General features: G+C 47.0%; 2 protein-coding genes across 3 annotated transcripts in view; both read left to right on the forward strand.

The window, feature by feature from the left end:
- LOC100082821 (putative ciliary rootlet coiled-coil protein 2) overlaps positions 1-17,103 on the forward strand; it is a 45,864-nt gene extending 28,761 nt beyond the window's left edge. Inside the window, exons 14-18 of the mRNA XM_039912734.1 lie at positions 504-663; positions 6,165-6,332; positions 9,388-9,739; positions 10,451-10,653; positions 16,891-17,103. Coding sequence (XP_039768668.1) covers positions 504-663; positions 6,165-6,332; positions 9,388-9,739; positions 10,451-10,653; positions 16,891-17,016 — 1,009 coding nt within the window. The 3' untranslated portion in view covers positions 17,017-17,103. The remainder of the gene's footprint in view (positions 1-503; positions 664-6,164; positions 6,333-9,387; positions 9,740-10,450; positions 10,654-16,890) is intronic.
- A 66-nt stretch (positions 17,104-17,169) lies between these two features.
- Positions 17,170-20,484, forward strand: part of LOC120638520 (rootletin-like) — a 30,930-nt gene continuing 27,615 nt past the window's right edge. For both annotated transcript variants that reach the window (XM_039912752.1, XM_039912753.1), the window contains exon 1: positions 17,170-18,152. In XM_039912752.1, coding sequence (XP_039768686.1) covers positions 17,991-18,152 — 162 coding nt within the window. In that variant the 5' untranslated portion in view covers positions 17,170-17,990. The remainder of the gene's footprint in view (positions 18,153-20,484) is intronic.

Raw genomic sequence — 20,484 nt, forward strand, 5'->3', positions numbered from 1 at the left:
ATTACCAAAAGCAGCTACTTGAGGGAGAAGGAAACAACGAGGACACAAACGCATACACATATACACCACCTCCCCTTCCTCCCCTCAAAAAAAAAAAAAAGACAAAGAAAAAAACACACGACTCCACTGCTGTGTGGGGGAATGTATACGGAGGAAACAGGGTTTACTTCACCGGAGCTATCTCCAGGTTCAGAATTACAGCTGTTCAAGGCCTGAACTGGAATCGAGAGCACAGCGGAGAGACGTCTATGCGCCCCCGCGTCCCCAAAGATTCCTGGGAAATATAGTCTTAGTCCAGCTGCCCGGGAACAGAGCACGTCCCATAAATAGTTGAGGTGTCCATGCTTATCGACACAAGGATGGCCTGTCTCTTCATGACTGCTGATACTTTCGAGCTGAGGTTGGGGAACTCACAGTGCGTGAGAAGGGCACTGAGCTAGAAGCCCAGCCTAAGTGACTATTTGGACATCGACGGTGTCGCAGATGCATATGTTGTTCTTCAGTTTCAAGAGATCCAAGGAGGAGAAGGAACAGAAGATTACTATCTTGGAAGAAGCTAAGGCCTCAGCTCAGAAGGAGGCCGGAGATCTTAGAGCAAACCTCCGGGAGGTGGAGAAGTCTCGAATGGAAACCCGACGAGAATTGCAGGAGCTCCGAAGACAGGTAGATAATGGCGCCCCGAAGTTGGGCTCAAATCACTGGGCCTGCAGGGGGTGAGGGAAGGGGACAACTTGGAGACTGCCAGATCTGACCCTTTTAATAGGGTAGTGGAGAGAAAGGGGGAGAAAATATGTCTGCAACTCGTTTGGGTATTTTAATTACCATAACACCTTGATGATGATGATGATGATAATGGCATTTGTTAAGAGTTTACTATGTTCCAAACCCTGTACTATGCACTGGGGTAGATACAAGCTAATCGGTTTGGACACGGTCCATAGCCCCCATGGGGTTCACAAACTTAATCCCCGTTTTACAGATGAGGTACCTGAGGCACAGAGAAGTGAAGTGGCTTGCCCAAGGTCACACAGCTAAAAAGCGGCAGAGCCGGGATGAGAAACCAGGTCCTTCTGACTCCCAGGCCTGTGCTCTATCCACTTGCCCATGCTAGTTGCTCTGCAAAATAGCCACCCCATCTGTCAGTCTGGTAGGAGTTCCTCTTCACCAGTCCTACTTCACCAATCTTTCCTCAAATAATAATAATGGTGATTTTTTAAGCGCTTACTATGTACCAAGCATTGTGCCAAGCACTAGGGTAAATACAAGAAAATCAGGTCAGACAGAGCCCCTGACCCACATGGGCCTCACAGTCTAAGTAATAATGTTGGTATTTGTTAAGCGCTTACTAAATGCAGAGCACTGTTCTAAGCGCTGGAGGAGATACAGGGTCATCAGGTTGTCCCATGTGAGGCTTACAGTTAATCCCCATTTTACAGATGAGGTAACTGAGGCCCAGAGAAGTGAAGTGACTTGCCCACAGTCACACAGCTGGCGAGTGGCGGAGCCGGGATTCGAACCCATGACCTCTGATTCCCGTGCCCGGGGTCCTTCCACTGAGCCAAGTAGGGGGGAGAACAGATAGAGAATCCCCATTTTACAGATGCGGAAATTTGCCACTGCTCGAGTAAACTCCCATTTGGAGAGCTCTCCGGAAAAGCCTCATTTGTACTGTTCTTTGCATACAGTAAGACCTCAATAAATACAACTGATTGATTGATTAATTAATTCAGGTCTGTCTACCCCTCTAGACATTAAGCTCGTTACGGGCAGGGGACGCATCTGCTAATTCTCTTGTATTGTACTCTCCCAAGTGTTTAGTACAGCACTGTGCACATAGTAAGCGTCCAATCAATACGATTGATTGATGGATTGATTCCATGATAAGAGAAAGCATAAGGAGATTAGAAGAAGTGGGAACAAGAAGCGAAGGATCGATACTTGGGACAGAAAACAGAAAATGTCCCGGAGAAGGAGAGGGGAAGTTCAAAACTGTTCCAAACCTTTTTCACTGGCTCCATGTTAACTACCCGAGGCTCAGAAAGCCCTGCCCTTAGTCATTTTATTGTTTTTCTTTCATGGACGGGGAGGAATAAAAGCAAACACACGAAAAAGCACGCAGGGGAAAACATTCATAATAGAACTGCTTTATTGGTGCAGTGGAGTGTGTGTGCCTCTGACCCTAAAAGAGTCCATTGTCAGATCCAAGAACGCCTCAGGGTTCAATCAATCTATCAATTGTGTTTAATGAGCGCTTACTGTGTGCAGAGTCATGTGCTAGGTGCTTGGGAGAGTACAATGTAACAATATAGCAGACATATCCCCTGCCACAACTGAGTTTACGGTCTAGAGGATCCGATGAGGCTTTGCCTCATTTCTCTAGAAGTGGCCACACAAGTCACGGTTGCAACCAGAAATAAGATTTTTCACATCCTCCATGCCTCGCAACGTCCCTGAGAGGTGGAACGGTGTTACTGCTTTGTTTTATTTTTATGGTATTTAAGTGCTTACTTTGTGTGAGGCGCTGTACTAAACACTGGGGCTAATCAGGTTGGACAAGCCTGTCCCACCCAGGGCTCATAGTCTTAATCTCCATTTTACAGATGGGAGAACTGAGTTACAGAGAAGTTAAAGGACTTGCCCAAGGTGACCCAGCAGACAAGTGGCAGAGTCAGGATTAGAACCCAGGTCCTTCTGACTCCCCTGCTCCATCCTCCAGACAACACGGTTGTCTCGCTATCAGAGATGAGAAAGAAGGCTTAAAAAGGGAAACGACGGGCCTTAGGAAAGGCCCAGGAGGAAGTTGTAGCTGGGATCCTGCCTCACGGATTCCTCGTTCTTTGTTGAACTCCCTGAGCCTCTTTGTTGTTTCCAGCCCTCACACACACATTCCACTTCTTGTCATCTTCCCTTCCTGCCTGGTAACCATTAATCCTTCATGATCAGCAATAGCTGCAGTATCTTCGCACAATCCACCTGCTTGTGCTGATAATGAGAGGCAAAATGTGAATTTATGGTTTCGATCATTCAATCCATCACTGGTGTTTATCGAGCACTTACTGTGTGCAGAGCAATATACTAAGACCTCGGGAGAGTAGAATACAAGAGTTGGTAGATACGCTCCCTACCCGCACCGAAGGGTGAGAAGCAGCGTTTCCTAGTGGAAAGAGCAAGGGCCTGGGAGTCAGAGGACCTGGGTGCTAATCCTGGCAGAAAGTTTCCTCTGCCCACGGAAAAGGCCTGAAGTGGGAAACACCCTTATCAATAGCAGGTCCTCCTGGAGGAGTTCCTCGCACAAAGAGGGAATTGGAGAGAAAATCTCCCTTTCCGCTGCTTCCTTAGTGTAGCGGTTATCACGTTCGCCGGACACACGAAAGATCCTCGGTCTCTTGGCTGTGAGCCCGCTGTGGGCAAAAATGTGTCTGTTGTTATCTCGTACACTCCCAAGTGCTTAGTACAGTGCTTGGCACACAGTGAGCTCTCAATAAATAGGATTGAATGAATGAAGGCTGCTCCTTAATCCTTTGGTGATTCTGTGCCAGGTACTATACTAAGCACTGGGGTAGATACAAGCTAATCAAGATGGACACAGTTCATGTCCCACATGGGGCTCGCAGTCTTAATCCCCCTTTCTGGGGCAGGGAATGTGCTAATTTTGTTGTATTGTACTCTCCCAAGCATTTAGTTTTGTGTTCTGCACATACTAAGCACTCGTGGCTCAGTGGAAAGAGCACGGGCTTTGGAGTCAGAGGTCATGAGTTCGAATCCCAGCTCTGCCACTTGTCTGCTGTGTGACCTTGGGCAAGTCACTTCACTTCTCGGTGCCTCAGTTACCTCATCTGTAAAATGGGGATGAAGACTGTGAGCCCCACGTGGGACAACCTGATTCCCCTGTGTCTACCCCAGCGCTTAGAACAGTGTTCTGCACATAGTAAGCGCTTAACAAATACCAACATTATTATAAATATGACTGATTGATCGATGAGGGAACTGAGACATAGAGAAGTTAAGTGACTTTCCCAAGGTCACACTGCAAGACAAGCAGCGGAGTTGGGATTAAAAACTAGTTCCTTCTGACTCTCAGGCCTGTGCTCTAACCACTGGGTGATACCGCTTTGGTCCATCTTTTGTGAGACCAGAGAAGGGGGTTTTCTGTGAATTCTCAGGTACCCTGTGCTCTCCTTGACATCCTAAGACAATGGGTGCCCAAGGCCTCCACCTCCAGCTCTTCTCAAAACATATCAAATGGGTCATTTCATTTTTTTATTCATCACTTGCACTACTCTAAACTTAACAGAACCATTTTAGGGGTAGAAAAACTGAACAGGGGGAGCAGGAATTTCAGATCAAGAAGATCAAAAGTCAGTGGTCTAAGAGGACTTTCCCCTCCAGCACACTTGCCCCTCTCCACCACTCAATTGGAGACAGATTGACCGACGCAGGGCAAATCCCTAAGGGTTGTGGGGCCTAGGGTAATTTCCCCAAATGTGAGCCGTTCAGGTCAGGTAGGAGAGTGGAAGCAGTGAAATGGAGAAAAAGCAGCCCAGGACATTTCACCCTTAGCTCTCTCTCCCCTTCTACAACTTTAGAACTCTCCCAAGGGCTTAGTATAGTATCCTGCACACGGTAAGCTCTCAATAAATCCGATTGACTGATTGAACGAACAACTCTGGACAGGCACCAGTTCTTCTCCTTCCCTTGTGATGGGGCTCGTCAGAGCTGTGAGCTACTCGCTGGGGTCCGCCGTTCCCCCCCGGAAGCGGAGAAGAGTTTCACTAGAGCTGCCATCACGTAGGGTAATGGACCGAGAGTGGGTAATGTCACAGGCCCGTGCCCAGGCTTGATCCTTCCCTAAGGCCTCACCCACTCAGCCCTCCTGTTGCCCCCCATTGTGACGGAAGTTCTCTAAGAGATATGGAATCCCCCACTATGGGACAAAACACTGGAACCCAGGAATTTCCTTAATCAGCGCTATTCTTGGGAAGGTCCTGCCTCACAGGCTCTATCCGGGCCTGAGGTGGGTGACGGTGACTTAAGGAGCATAACTACCGTACTGACAAGGGGGTCTGTCCCTTAAACATGGCATAGTGGGTAGATCACAGACCTGGGAGTCAGATGGCCATGGGTTCAAATGCCGGCTCCTCCATGTGCCTGCTGGGTGACCTTGGGCAAAGCACTCCACTTCTCTATGCCTCAGTTACCCCGTCTGTAAAACGGAAATTAAGACTGTAAACCCCACGTGAGACAGGGACTGTGTCCAACCCGATTTGCTTGTATCCACCCCAACACTTAGTACAGTGTCTGGCACACAGAAAGTGCTTAACAAATACCACATTTATTATTATTATACCACGCTTTGAACTGAGAACCCAAGGACCTGCATTAGCCAGTTTGTCTTGGGCCTGTACCCACCAGGGCTGTCAATTCTGAGGACACGCTGGCTTGGGCAAGTCACTACACTTCTCTGTGCCTCAGTTACCTCATCTATAATAATAATAATAACTGTGGTTTTTGTTAAGCACTTACTATGTGCCAGGTACTGTAATAAGCGCTGGGCAGTGTGGGGATTAAGACTGGGAGCCCCATGTAGGACAGGGACCTGATTAGCTGGTATCTACCCCAGCGCTTAGTACAGTTCCTAGCACATAGTGAGCACTTAATAAGTACCATTAAAGAAAGAGTTAAATCTCTGGAAAAATGGATGCGTTAAAAAAAAAGGAAAATCACAATCTGCCTGAATTACTAGTTTTCTTTTCCCCCTCTCTCTTCTGCCCTTTGTGCATTTTGGAGCATTTGTTTAAGCCAATCTGAAGGAGGGATCAGTTTGCCCTGCCCAGATAGTGGGACACGAGGGGAGGCTTGCCACGGAAGACAGGGAGAGCACTCTGGGGAAGGAACAAATCAATGATGAGAAGCAGACGGGGAGAACCCAACGAGCAGCAATAGGGTGAATTTATATCCACGGTCATAACAACGACTGTCACAACTTTTTAAAATAGCACGGCAACAATTGAGGGATTAGCACGTAACGGCTATGGAAAAGCGTTAATTTAGCCAACTCAGCTAATAAGAACCAGATTTGACCAGGCACACGGAGCAGCGTGTCCTGGCTCCTCCAAGGGCAAGCAAAGCGAGGGCTCGATGCATGAGTGTCCTCACACCCGCAGGTGAAGACCCTAGGGGGGGAGAACCAGAAGAAATGCCAGGAGCTGAGCGAGATGCAGGCCCGGGTCGCCCAGGACGAACAGCGGGAGCAGCAGAACCGGATGGAGTCCCTCGAGCTGCACAAGAAGATCATGGAAACGGAGACCGGCCGAGAATCTGCTCGGAAGGAGGTAACGCCACACAGCCAGGCACGACACCCTTTCCGCAGAAACCGGAGCTTACTTGTCGACAGTGGGATAATAGCAATCGGAGGAGCTGCCTCCAGAAGTCAATTGCACAGAAGCCTCAGTAAGGGGAAGATGAATGGGCCTGAAAAGCAAAGACTGACAAGAGTGCGGCAGATGCGGGGGAAAACAGCGTCGTCCCTTCCCCGATTTTCCCTTGTCATTTTTGAAACAGCATGGCCTAGTGGAACGAGTACAGAACTGGAAGTCAGAGGGCTTGGGTTCTAACCCCTGCTCTGCCACTTGCCTGCTCTATGACCTTAGGCAAGCCGACTTCTCTCTGTCTCAATTTTCTCATCTGTAAAATGGGGATTGAACATCTGTTCTCCCTCCCTCTTACTGTGAGCCTCATGTCAGGCAGCGACCATGTCCCATTCAGTTGAATTGTAGCTACCCCAGCCCTTGACACATAGTAGGTGCTTAACGAACATGAAATTATCATTATTATTGTTGCTACTATTATTCTCAGCCCACCACTAGGATGGATCTTGCCGAGTAATCAATCGTTTTTATTGAGCACCTATTCTCAGTCAATGCCATTTACTGAGTGCTTACTGTTTGCAGGGCACTGTACTAAACACTTGGGAGAGGACAATATAATAGAGTTGATAGACACGTTTCCTGCCCACAACAAGCTTACAGTCTAGAGGAAAAGCTTACAGTCTAGAGTCTATTATGAAGAGTACCAAAGAAAGGATTCTTTTTCCTTTTTTCCTCTTTGTATAGTTGTCCAGGGCCTTCTTAAAAGCGTCGAGGAGGTCCCCTCTCCCCTGTGGTAAAGAAAAAGTGAGCATCACCTCACCCCACTCTGGTCTCCAGTGGGAGGGCGGGGAGACAGGGAGGTAAGAGGCAGGGAGGAGGCCATGAAGCAGAACCATTGAGGTGATGGGTCAGTTTTGAAACATTCACTCGTGCCCTTTCTACCTCTTTTTCCAAACCAAGTTAACTATTCACATACGTGCACCCCATAGCTTCTTTTCCTCACTTCTTTCAAAGCTAATATGAAATAAAAAAACAAATAAATACCAGATCGAAGCCCTGGTGATGTCCTCCACCTCAGTGAGCTCTGGCCTTTCTCACAGAGGGCTCAATGATGCCCTGGGCTAGCACTGAGTTAGAGGAGAAGGCTGGAAGCTGGTGTCTGATAACGCTGCTTTTTTAGCCCGACGGTGAAGTTTGCTGAAGGAAATTATGAGACGAGCCCTCCACAGTCAAGTAATAAAAAGCTCATGCGTTCAGATGGAGGGAAGGAGAGAAAGAAAGAAAGAGGAAAAGGAGCTAAGGGAGAATAGGGAAAGGAAATTAAAAAGAAGGGAGGGAGAAAGAAAGAGAAAGGGGAGAGGAGAGAGAGAGAGGGAAAGAGGGAAAAGAAGGAAGGAGAGATAGAAGGAAAGGGGAAAGTAGGAAGGAGAGGGAAAGAAGAAAAGTGAAATAAGGGGGAAAGAGGAAGTAGGAGGGAGAAGGAAGGAAAGAAAGTAGGGAAAGAAGGAAGGAGAGGGGAAAAGAAGGAAGAAGGGGGAAAAGGAAGGAGGAGGGGGGGAAAGGGAAGGGTGGAAAGGAGAGAGAGAGAAAGAAGGAAAGAGAAAGGGGGAAGGAAGGGGGGAAGGAGGAGTTAGAGGGAAAGCAGAAGAGAGAGGAAAAGAAGGAGAGTGATGGGAAGAAGAGAGGAGGAAGAAAGGAGAGGGAAAGACCTAAAGGGAAGGAGAAAAATAGTGAGAGAGTGTGGGGGGGGGAGAGAGAGAATAGTGCTTCTTTCCCTCATGAGTTGGATCAGCTTCCTGCAGTGAGGAAGGGGAAGTAAGGGAAACCATTCATATCCATTTATTGGTCTCTACAGCTTTCTGGCCTGTGGAGAAAATGACACTCAATCTGGCTTAAGCATTTCCTATTCAGTAAGGGCTTAATTCAAACTTCTCCAATTTGCAAATTTGCCAATTCCTCCATGAATAACCCAGAAAGGTACTTTTGACCCAAGGTGGTACGTTAAGCAGTGAAGGGCAATCACAGCATACAAGTCAAGCAGCGTATGACCAACCAGTAAAGGGATTCAAAGTGTCCCTTTCCATCCACAAAGGGAAGGCTGGGCATCCAGTGAGCCAAACTGGGCATCCAATGAGCTCTTTTTAACACATATGCCATAGAACCACAGCTCAAGTCAAGCTGTGCTGAAATAGCTTAGTGGAGAGCTAGACCCTGGATCAGTCTGAACTAAAGGAGCTTTGACAGCGGCACCTCAGGACATCTGCTCGTCTGAACCCCAGCCCAGGAGCCGAGGGTTTGTAGGAGCTGAGGGTTGGAGTCCCCTTCGGTTCCGCTGACAAATCGCGGTTTATTTGCTTATGGTATTTATTAAGTGCTCATTACGTGCCAGGCACTGTACTAAGTGTGGGGTAGATACAAGCTAATCAGGTTGGACACAGTTCCTGTCCCACATAAGGCTCACAATCTTAATCCCCATTTTACAGATGAGATAACTAAGGCACAGAGAAGTGAAGTGACTGGTTGGATGGCACGGGGTAGGTGTTTCATTTGAACAACCTTCTCATGGCACCGGCATAAACCGCGTGTATGAGCCCAAGAATGAAAAGGAGTGGTCAGACCATTCCAGATCTCCCGAAATGCATCAGCAGCGATCAGTAAGAGCAGTGTGACCCGCACAGATTCACCCCCGTGCGTGGGTGCGCTCACAGGGACTGGATTTTAGACTGATTCTGATTCTTCAGAAAAGCAGCATGGCCTAGTGGATATTGCTCAGGACTGGGAGCCAGAAGGACCTGGGTTCTAATCCCTGCTGTCACTTTGTCTGCTGTGTGACCTTGGGCAAGTCACTTAACTTCTCTGTACCTCAGTTACCTCAGCTGTAAAATGGGGGTTAAAACCGCGAGCCCCACATGGGGCAGAGACTGTGCCCACATCACGATCGGGTATTTATCTCCGCGCTTAATGTGGTGCCTGGCGCATAATAAGCGCTTAAATGCCACAAAAAAAATGTTTCCTCCAGGTTCTCAGCCTGCAGCGTAAACTGACGGACATGGAATTGAAAATCAGAGGCCGAGAGAAGGAGCTCGTTGAGAGCCTGAGCAAGAGCCACGGAAATGAGAAAAAGCTCAAGGATGAGCTACGTAACCTGGAGATGAAACTGCAGCAGGTGAGCGGCACGGCCGAAGACGCCCAGATGCACCTGAACTCTGCGAGGGGCCGGATCCATGCTCTGGAGCTGGAACTTGACAAGAGGGATGTTGCCAAGAGAGAGGTGGAGACCAGACTGAGCAGGCTGTACTCTGTCCTGCGCCGGACCCTGGGGACGAGAGGACGCAGCCCATCACCGGAGAGAGCCCGCTCCCCTGCCAAAGGTCAGCAGCAGCCTCTCCTACTCAGTGAGAGGGTACGAGTAGGAGTGGAGGCTACCCAGGAGTCAGCCTGGTTTAGGCCTCTCGGTTGTAATAAATGAATCATGATTTATGTGTAGAAGATGGGTGAAGACTGTTCTAGATTCTCTGGTTAGTAGAAGACCAAGGCGTCCCCATGGTGCTCGAGTGCAGAGCACTGTACTAATCGCTTGGGAGAGTACAATGTAACAATAAACAGAAACATTCCCTGTCCACCACGAGCTTACAGTTTAGTAGGGAAGACAGACATTGATATAAATAAATTACCGATATAGACATAACTGCTGTGGGCACCAATCAGAAACACTAATTAAGGAAGGTCACCCGAGGCCCATAGTGGTAGAGATTTGACCAGGCAGCCATTCCTTCCCCCTGCTGTTGAAACACTAACAGTAGCTTTCACAGGAAAGCTAGCTAGTCACCGACTGCAAGATGGGGAGAAAAGAACCAGGATGCTGGGAATCAATCGATCAGTGATATTTATGGAGTGTGTATCTGGGCAGAGCACTGTATTAAGGGCTAGGGAGAGCACAGTACAAAAGAATAGGTGTAGATGATCCCTACCCTCAAGGAACTTTCAGACTATTTTCACTTTGCATTTAGCTGTAACTCTGAGGTCCACTTTTGCTATCTTTCTTTGTTTTTCGCCTGCCCCTTTCTGATCATCTCCTGCAGACTCTGAGAGGTCATCAGCGACTGATGTACAGAAGATTCCTGCCTCCCCAGCCGGGTCCCCAGAGAGAACTTCATCCCGCTCTCCGTTCAGATGGACCTCCCCTTCCCAAGGAGAACCTGGACTGATGGAAGTTGATGTAGAAGCAATCCGGGACACCTTGAGAGACTTCCTACAGGAGCTTCGAGACACTCAGAGAGAGAGGGTAAATAATAAGAATGAGAATAATAATAATTCTGGGATTTCTTAAGTACTTACGAAGTGCCAGGCATTGTACTCAATTCTGGGGTAGATAATAGATACAAGCTAACCAGATCGTACATAGGCCATGTCCCACAGAGGGCTCACAGTCTTAATTCCCGATTTACGGATGAAGTAGCTGAGGCGCAGAGAAGTGAAATGACTTGCCCGAGGTCACACAGCTGACAAGTGGGGGGACTGGGATTAGAAGGCAGGTCCTCCTGATTCCCAGGAGAGTGATCTATCTACTAGGCTATGCTGCTTCTCTTCTACAGCTCATGAATGCATTTCCCCTTCATCCTTGTTCACTCCCCCGAAGCTGCCCTTCCATTAAAGAAGTCTCTTTTCACATTCCAAGAGGAGGGGTCAGCTGAGTTCAGAGTCCCTGTTTGCAAGGGACAGCATGACACTTGCAAATCCAGATGTGAAATTCACTATGAAAGGTGACCAGAGCAATATATGCTTTTGTCATGCCCAGTGGGAATGATCTCTAAATAAGCACTCTGGCACCCTGAAGTGGCTGGAATCCATTCAACTCACTCCTTGAAGGACCCTGGTATTTAAGCTCCCGGTAAGATGGGAACATGTCTACCAACCTTTTCATATTGTACTCTCCCAAGTGCCTAGTAGAGTGCTCTGCCCAAAGTGGACACTCAATAAATTCCACTGAATGATTAGAGACTCAAAGTTTTCATATCATGACATGAGATATGAATCAATAAATCAGTGGTATGTACTGAACACTTAGAGCAGCACACTATACTAAACGCTTGGGAGAGTACAATACAGCTGGTAGACACAATCCCTGCCCTCAAGGAGCATACAGTCTAATAGGAGATTCAGACTTTAAAATAAATTATAGAGAAGGGAAGCAACTAAGGACAAGGATATTACGACTGTGAGCCCTGTATGGGATAGGGACTGTGTCCAATCTGACTGGTTTCTACCCCAGCACTTAGTAGACTGTCTAGCCTATAGTAAGCGCTTAACAAATATCATAAAAAAGATAGATACTAAATGCTTTGGAGATGGAAGGGAGTGCTCAGTGGTGGGGCTAAGGGCATGGATGAGGCAGTAGGGAGGGATAATGGTGGGGGAGAGGAGAGCTTAATCTGGGTAGGCTTCCTAGAGGAGATACAATTTCAGTAAGTCATACAATCGCAATTTACAATTCTTTCACACCTAAAGTATGTGTCGCTCATCTCCTCTGAAAATATGGGACTCATTCTAGACTGTGAGCCCGTTGTTGGGTAGGGATTGTCTCTATCTGTTGCCAAATTGTACTTCCCAAGCGCTTAGTACAGTGCTCTGCACACAGAAAGCGCTCAATAAATACCACAGAATTGAATGAATGAATGAAATGTGGTAGTGCAGTCTCCCGACTGCTGGACACAGTTCTCCGCACCCAGGAAGCCCTCAGCAAATACCATCGATTGGTTGATGGGAGAAAAACTTTTTGCACCTTTCTTGACTCTTAACCTTGGCTTTTTCTGATTAGCCTTTCCCGGTCCATACTGCTTTCACTGCAGCTCGGCCCTCAAACCACAACCACATTCCTCCCCTTGCACTCCGAAGGCCAGGAAAAATGTCATTCAGTTGGTTTAGATTTTCAGGAAAACTCTGCATTAAAAAAAAAGCCTGGAATATCGACCAAGTAGCGGTGCCTTACCATCTACCTTGGACTTTGCTTTGGAACCCCTGAGGAGAAAGGTGGTGGAGATGAGCTAGGCCCCAGGTTCCCCCTTACTTAGAGTGACAGGGGTTCCCTTGTGGGTCAATAGTGCTTTCTCTCGGCCCTGAACTAGTCCCCTCCGCTCCTCCCACCCGCTCGCCTCAGAGACTGCCAGATCGGGCCACATGGAAAGAGTATGAAGTATTCATTCACTCCCCAATGCCACCTCCCCTCCCCCTCGCCCACCTCCCTCCCCTCTCCCAACCACACAAGCCACCAGCTGTGAAAGGAGGACCTCACTCGGGTCCCCAGCAGTGAAAACCCAACCAGACCACCGGGCCGGGACTCCCCACGCTACATTGTTCGCATCACGTGATCCGGGCAGCTGAGCTCAACCCCAAATTGGCCTCAAAGTCATTTAAGTAATAACATTCTGCGATAGTTGGATATGCTCACCTTTGCCCTCACTCTGTCAGGGCGTATGGTTTAAAACGTGGTTCGTATAAAAATGTATAAATATTTATGGAAGTTAGATTTTTTTAAAAACACGAACTGTCATAATAATCAAAGCATCGGGACTTTTGAGGAACTTTTTTTAAGATTGAGAAATCAATTAATATCACTCCCTGCCATAAAGGCTGCCTCTTGTGCCCCTGCCTCCTACCCTACCCCAGTTTCTGGAGGCAGCTGGATTTTTCAAGAACTGAGATGAACTCTGAGCATCCAGGCTCTACCGCTACTTCCCCGAAAGATAAAAGCACCTCCCAACCATAGCAGCTCTGATGATTTGCCTAAGCGTTTCATTTCTCTGGATCATTTTGTCGGGCTAGGCCAAGTGAGAGACGAGGTTAACCCCGGGTCAAGATGGAAAGTGGAGCTCTTGGAATAGCCAGGTTAATGATAGTGAGCAGTGTGGCCTAGTGGGTAAATCATGGACCTGGGACTCGGAAGGATCTAGGTTCTAATACCGGCTCTGACATTTGTCTGCTATGTGACCTTGAGAAAGTCACTTAATTTCACTGGCCTCAGTTTCCTCATCTATAATATGGGGATTAAGACCGTGAGTCTCACGTGGGACATGGAATTTGTCCAAATCGATTAGCTTGTATTTACCCCAGTGCTTAATACAGTGCCTGGCACATAGTAAGCACTTAATAAATACCATTTTTTTAAAATGGGGATTTACAATCAGCCCTCCCTTCCCTCTTGGATGGCCCAAGGACAGCATGAAGGGGGAGAGGACCAAAGCCTTCCATCCTGGCTGGGCCTGTCTCCCCTTCTAAACTGTAAGCTCAGGGTGGGCAGGGAACATGTCTACCAATTCTGTTGTACTAGACTCTCTCAAGTGCTTAGCATAGTGCTCTGCACATAGTAGGCATACAATAAATTTCACAGTGATTGATTGGGTAGCACTAAAATGGGCCCTAGCCTAGAACTGATGAGGAAGAGTCCCACAGCACAGTACGGCACAACTAAGATAGGCCGTTCCACCAAATGAAAATCACTCTGAAGGGACCTCACCTTCCTCAGAGTAACTTGCAATAGCAACCCCAAAGAACACCTAGGCACTCTGGCCATTCTCCTTCTATTTAGACCTAGCCACTCAAAGAGGTGGAGAATACCAAGACAAACTAGGGAAAGGGAAAGTTGGCTGGCAGTCATTTATACCCCCATGCCCAAAAAGAGTTTATGGCTAATAATTTCCTTGGCTCCCAGAGGAGGGAATGCAATGGAAAGCAGACTTGGGAATTCCATTCCTCCAAGTTGTTCAGAACCCTTTCCTGTTCGAGGGAGATAACGTCTGGTTTCCCTCCAAAGTGGCCAATAGAAATCTGTTTACCTGCAGAGGTGAAAAGGGGAAAAAATGATTGAGAGGGAAATTATCTCTCTGACTCAGAGAGGAGACAGTTTGGAAGCAGAGATGGGTCAGTCAGTCAGTAACATTTGAGTGCCTACTCTATGCAGAGCACTGTACAAAATAACAATAATAATAATAATGATGGTATTTGTTAAGTGCTTACTATATGCCAAGCACTGTTCAAAGCGCTGGGGGGTGGGGAGACAAGGTAATCAGATTGTCCCACGTGAGGCTCACAGTCTTAATCCCCATTTTACAGATGAGGGAACTGAGGCACAGAGAAGTTAAGTGACTTGCCCAAAGTCACACAGCTGACAAGTGGCAGAGCCGTGATTAGAACCCATGGCCTCTGACTCCCAAGCCCATGCTCTTTCCACTGAGTCACGCTATGAGCAGAACATAGCATTAAGCACCTGGGAGAGAAGACTAGAGGTAAAGACATAATCCCTGCCCTCAAGGAACTTATAATCAAATGGGAGAGATAGAAACAAAAGAGTTTACAAGTAGAAGGAAAGGAATACGGAATGGTGGATAGATGTGTAAATAAGTGCAGAAATAAATATATACCAAAGTTCTAAAGGTGGCTGTGAGTGAATAACTTCTGAGGTGACAGTTGGGAGGACACGACCTGGGAGAAGAAAAGTAATCAGGGAATATTTCCTAGAGGAGGTGGTTTTTCAGGAGGGTTTTGATCTGTTCTCTGGAGGATTTGAAATGGGAAGGAGTTCCAGGAAGCAGAGAGGGTATGAACAAGGAATCGGGTGGGAGAGGTGAGAATAAAGGACCGTGAGAAGTTTCATCTGGGAATAATGCTGAGTGCCTGCTGGCCATTATTATTATCATCATCATCATCACCATTGCAGATACAATGCAGTCAGATTGGGCACAGCCTCTATCCTATATGGGGCTCACACTCTAAGGTGAGGAGAGAACAGGAATTGACTCCTCATTTTACAGATAAGGAAACTGTGTCACAGAGAAGTTGAGTGACTAGCCCTAGGACATGTAGCAGGCAAGTGAAGGAGCCAGGATTAGAACCCAGGAATCCTAACTCCTCGTCTTGGACTTTTTTCATGAGGCCTTACCGCTTGTCATTAGCAAGGGTAGAAGGCAGAAGCAAGGTAGGAACAGGCTGGCGCCAGGGGACCTGAGTTTGAATTCTAGCTCTGCTCCTTACCTTCGTGTGACCTTGGGCAAATTAACTTCTCTGTGCCTCAGTGTCCTCATCTATAAAATGGATATTAAATATCTGTTCTCCCTCCTCCTTAAACCTAAAGCCCCATGTGGGACAAGGACCGCCAAGGTAACTGAGGTGTCCAAGGTCACACAGCAGACAAATGGCAGAGCTGGGATTAGAACCCAGGTCCAAGGCCACACTGCTTCTCAGTTCTCTCTACTATATTTGCTTGGGTGATTGACTCATGGTCTTTGCCTGCCTATCAGACCTTCTGATGGCACAACACTTTCAACCTACTGGACATCAAAGATGGACAGGGAGCTTTCGGCCACACAGAAAGATGTGGCCAAAGGCACCCCCCTGACGTTCATATTTCAAGCCCAGGGTCTAATTCTGATCGACAGAGAAGACCATTCCTAAAGGCATCCATATATAGGTCTCCGGTTTTCCAGTGAGAAGTTTAGAGCAACCGATAGTCACACCGCTTATGTCAACGGCTTGTGAGTTGCAAGCCAAAATTAAATATATAATATGTCCAGAAGTACATAAGTCCCTGGGTAATGGGTAACAACTTTAGTCTTAGCTAGTTTAGGTTTTCACAATGGCATTACCTCTAGACATGTATTGTTCTAGAAAGGCGATGAGCCAGAAAGTAGAGGCTGAACTTCAGGAAGAGTTCCAGGTCTAGTGCCTATTGTTTCAGAGCTCCTCCCACAACGACGCAAAAATAATGTCATTCCGACTCCTTGACCTGTAGAACTTGTAAAATGGCGGCCCAGGATATACTCAACAGTATATCGTCTTCCAGGGAATACCTTGCTGAATATCCACCTGGGACTTACCCAACCGGATATGCTGGCTCTCCCGAGATACTCTCTTGAGCAAGCAGATGGGTTATTATCTGCGGAAGGTGCCCGCCATGGAAGTTTTCTCTGATTCTCAGTTCATGCACAGCCCTTGCTGTTATCTTTTAGAGACAAATGATGCTTTCTTTTACCCTTTTTTCTTCTGCATTTTTCAATTCTTAAAAATTTGCACTTCAAGAGTTCTTCAGTTGAACTATGAGAGTCTTCCCTCTCCTAATTCCCAACCGAGAGATGATTTCAGAGATCCTTAGCCGCTGAGTTTTGAAGAGTTAAATTAAAGATCAATCACTCAACGATATTGTTGAGCACTTTCTGGGTGTAGACCACTGTGCAAATCGCTTGGGAGAGTATAACACAACAGAGTTAGAAGACAGGTTACCTGCCCGCAGGGAACTTAGTCTAGAGGGATGAAGTTCTCTGTGTGGAAATATTTGCTTCTAAATGCTAACACATTGACTCATGCACGAGAAAATGCAATTGTTGAAAATAAGTTCCTTAGAAAATATCACAGAAGAGGTAAAATAATTGAAGAATTTGGGGGCTTGGAGTAGTCTCTCCTCTCTCTGTCCTCGCCTCCCCCCACCCGCTTTTTTCCTGACTGCCTCTGAAAATATTTTCCCATCTCCCAGGATGACTCACGGCTGCAGGTAATGAACCTGAGCCGCCAGTTGAATGAAATGGAAAGCGACCGAGACCGTACCAAGAGTCGCATCCTGCAGCTGCAGAAATCACTGGCAGACTCCGAGGAAGGCTAGTCATTCATCAACCTCTCTTCTCCAGAGACCCAATTAATGGTTTCATCTGTGAAAGAATAAAATAGATCTGTTGTAACTTGCACGCCTGAATAAGCAGTGAAAGAGCCTAGCAGTATACAAACAGGAAAACAATTTCCCTTCCGTACCAGCAAAGATAGAGGAGGCCCGCCCAAGCTCACGAGGCTCTTTCTGTTTCACCGTGTGGTCAGCTCTCCCTTTACCCACAGTGCTCAGGAGAAGGTCTCTCGAATGGGGGGGAGGGACGACACTTCGAAGGACGGCCTGGCCACGGGTTTGATCTGCTGGGTCAGAGAGGCTCGATTTCATGAGCTGCTCACACGTAGGTTAGGTTTAAATGAGGTTATTTCTTAATACCCCAGCTTCAGAATGAATAAGCAAAAGATTTATTCTCTTAATCACCAAAAGATATTTTAAAAATTTGGCAGAAACCTTTTCCTCATACTTTCAGACGAGGAAACAGACACGGCAAGTCAGTTATCCCCAAAGCCATAGCTGGATGCCATGCAAATTTAGCACCAGTTTCACAGATTTTTGAAATCGTGGCCTCGGGAGATATTTGGAATTTAGGGATTTTTCTGTTACCAGGCAGGAGAGGGAAGAGGGAAGAGATAGAAGCATCAAAATGCTGCTCCTATGTGTCTATCTCCGATGTGAAATTGTTAGTTGTTTCCGTGTTTGTCTTCTCTCGTTGATGGCCTCTACTGCACCAGAGCTGCCACTAATATGGCCACACATTCCCTCAGCTCCTGAAATACAAAAAAACTCTCGTATTATAGAAATTGGGTGGAAGCGCGATATTCATTCAGTCATATCTACTGAGGGCCAACGGGAGTGCTTAGCACTAGGCCCTCGGGAGAGTTCAATAGACGTAAAAGACACGATTCCTCTTCTCGAGGAACTGGCAATCTAACAGAGTTTTCTTGAGTCCCAACCCTTTTCTGTCGCCAACAGGTATGCGAGGAGCAGATGGGCGTCTGAATAATGCCCATACAGCGCTGATGCTGCAGGACGAGACCATCCGGCGGGTGGAGAGAGAACGCCAGACATGTGCTGAGCAGATGTCCTCACTGGAACGTAGCCTGCACGTGAGTGAGGAAGAGAAGAGGGGTCTTCAGGTAGGTGTGTGGTGGGGAAATAATATAAACGGTCAGTCCTAAAAGGTCTTTCAGGATGTGGGCCAGTTTGGCTAGCGGTCACACAAGAGGTATATCGGATAAATCGGTACAGCATTCATTTGTGAGACTTGTGAAGGCACAGAGAAAGGACAGTGTATTTACACAACAGATTGAGCCAACTTTTCAGAATGCTTCACCCCAACTCCCAAATATTTTCTTAGCTATTACTGAAAGATCTGCTTAGAAAGAAGAGTCCTCAGCACCAGAAAAATGAAACCGTCGCATCATAAGGAAGAGAGAATTGTAGCACCAACACGTTTTCAGACCTCTCAAATGGCTTTCGGTCTGATGTCCGTTTTCCGGAAATCCCGCCTACACTTCCAAAAGATTCATTTCTGTACGTGAAGTCACAACTCTGAATGAATCCAAAAGGTATGGCTGGATGGGTTAAGAGATTGAGAAAACATACTTTGGTTCAGCCTGGAATGAAATAGGAAGAGGAGATGCTTGTACTTTCATCAGTTCCAACTTCCAGGCCCTCTTGAAGAAGCAAGGTCAACTCTGGATGACTCAGAGCCTGGTCAACCACGGTGAAGTCTGAATTAGAAGAAATCCAAATTCCCTATACCAAACCAGGCTCTTCATATCACATCAGCTACCTGAGGATCCAGGAGAGTTGAGTGGCAAGGTCCCTGGGACACTATGGATGCCACTGACAAAGGCAAACCAGAAAGGAAAACACAATGAATTAGGTTTCTTCATCCAGATCTCTGATTTCTGTGAGCTAAGAATGGGATGGCCAGAATTGGGAGACTCTGGCTGCTTTGTGGGACTGGGGCATGTAGAACCTCTTATACTTTAAAAAAGAAGTTCTAGGTTGTGCAAAATTTCCTTCAGTTTCACAAACTCTTTTTTTTGTTGTTTTCATTCAAGCCATTGTGTTTGTTAAGAGAAAGTTAATTAAGAACATATTTTTCTAATTAAATGAGAGGCTGTGCTATGCAAACAGTAAGATCTTGTTTGAGAGTAATCTTGCCCTGTTTCCAGGGCTACCATGGGAATTAAATAGAATAACAATGCAAAAACAAGCATAGAGATGTCAGAACATGCACAGCATTCTACAAACACAAGAGCACAAACAAAACCTTCACCAGTCCTATCGAAACTCATGTGAGAGCATGCCTAAAAACCCAGAATCCACACTCACTAAAACATTCAGGCTCTTACACAAAACCAGGACCAAGGACTCAAAACTATTTACCAAACTAGTCAAAAGTGGGGTGGGGGAGGGGCAGAGGAATGGAGGGAGGGAGTAGTTGAACAAGAACGTTCCCTACCACTCATTTCCTTGAGTAGTATCCGAAAAGAAACATGGTGCATTTTCTTGGGAGACGGGAAGTCAGTTCCCACTTTCTAGAGACATAGAAGGAAGGCCTTCTCTGACTGTGATATTCCTCAACTGAAAACAGGGAAGAAATCCCAGGGACGGCTCATTGTGGGAGAGAGTTGGGATTATCACTTAGCCACTGGCCTGGTTCACTGAGGTGCTTTTGAGTCTGAGGAATGGCAAAGACCGGCAGCAAGCGAAGTCTCTGTCAGCGTGGTCATGCCAAGGAAAGTACTTCCACTCCCACACCCATCCCTTGCTAAGTGCTTAATAAATACCACTGAGGGATTGGTTGATGCCATGACATCACCTTCCCTATCCAGAAAGAGGGGTTCACTTGCCCCATTCCCCAGGATTATAATCACCTGGCATACAGAGACCACTAATGCCACCAGGATCAGGCCTGAGCAGCTTGGCCTAATGGAAAACACATGGGGTTGGGTAGTGGGAGACCTCCCTGCTCTGCCACTGGTCTGCTGTGTGACCTCGGGCAAGTCATTTGACCTCTGTGGGCCTAAATTTCCTCATCTGTAAAATGGGGGGGGTGACACCTGCTTTCCCCACCTCTTAGATTGCAGGCACTTAATAAATACCATAAACCCCGCAAGGATAATTGTTATCTACTTTTGGCCACCCTGGGACAGACCTGGTTTTATATGGAACAATGGAGTCCTCCCCAACATGAGTTTGAAGGCAACATCTAATCTGAAAGATATTGACTGGCACCACAAAAGCCCAAGTCTATATTACAAATGCCGGTCTATATTACAAATGCCTTACAAGGTGCCGAAAATCAAAGATCTGAGTCTTTTTTTTTTCTCCCGGTACAAGCTGAAAGCTTTCCCTGCTGCCTAGTGCATTTCTTTCCAACACAGGCCGGAGTCTTTTCAGAGCAACCCAAGCTGTACCAAGATGATCTCGGTGAGCCCTGAAAAGTACGAGGCA

The sequence above is a fragment of the Ornithorhynchus anatinus genome, chromosome 7 (genome assembly GCF_004115215.2).
Source record: "Ornithorhynchus anatinus isolate Pmale09 chromosome 7, mOrnAna1.pri.v4, whole genome shotgun sequence".
Taxonomy (NCBI): domain Eukaryota; kingdom Metazoa; phylum Chordata; class Mammalia; order Monotremata; family Ornithorhynchidae; genus Ornithorhynchus; species Ornithorhynchus anatinus.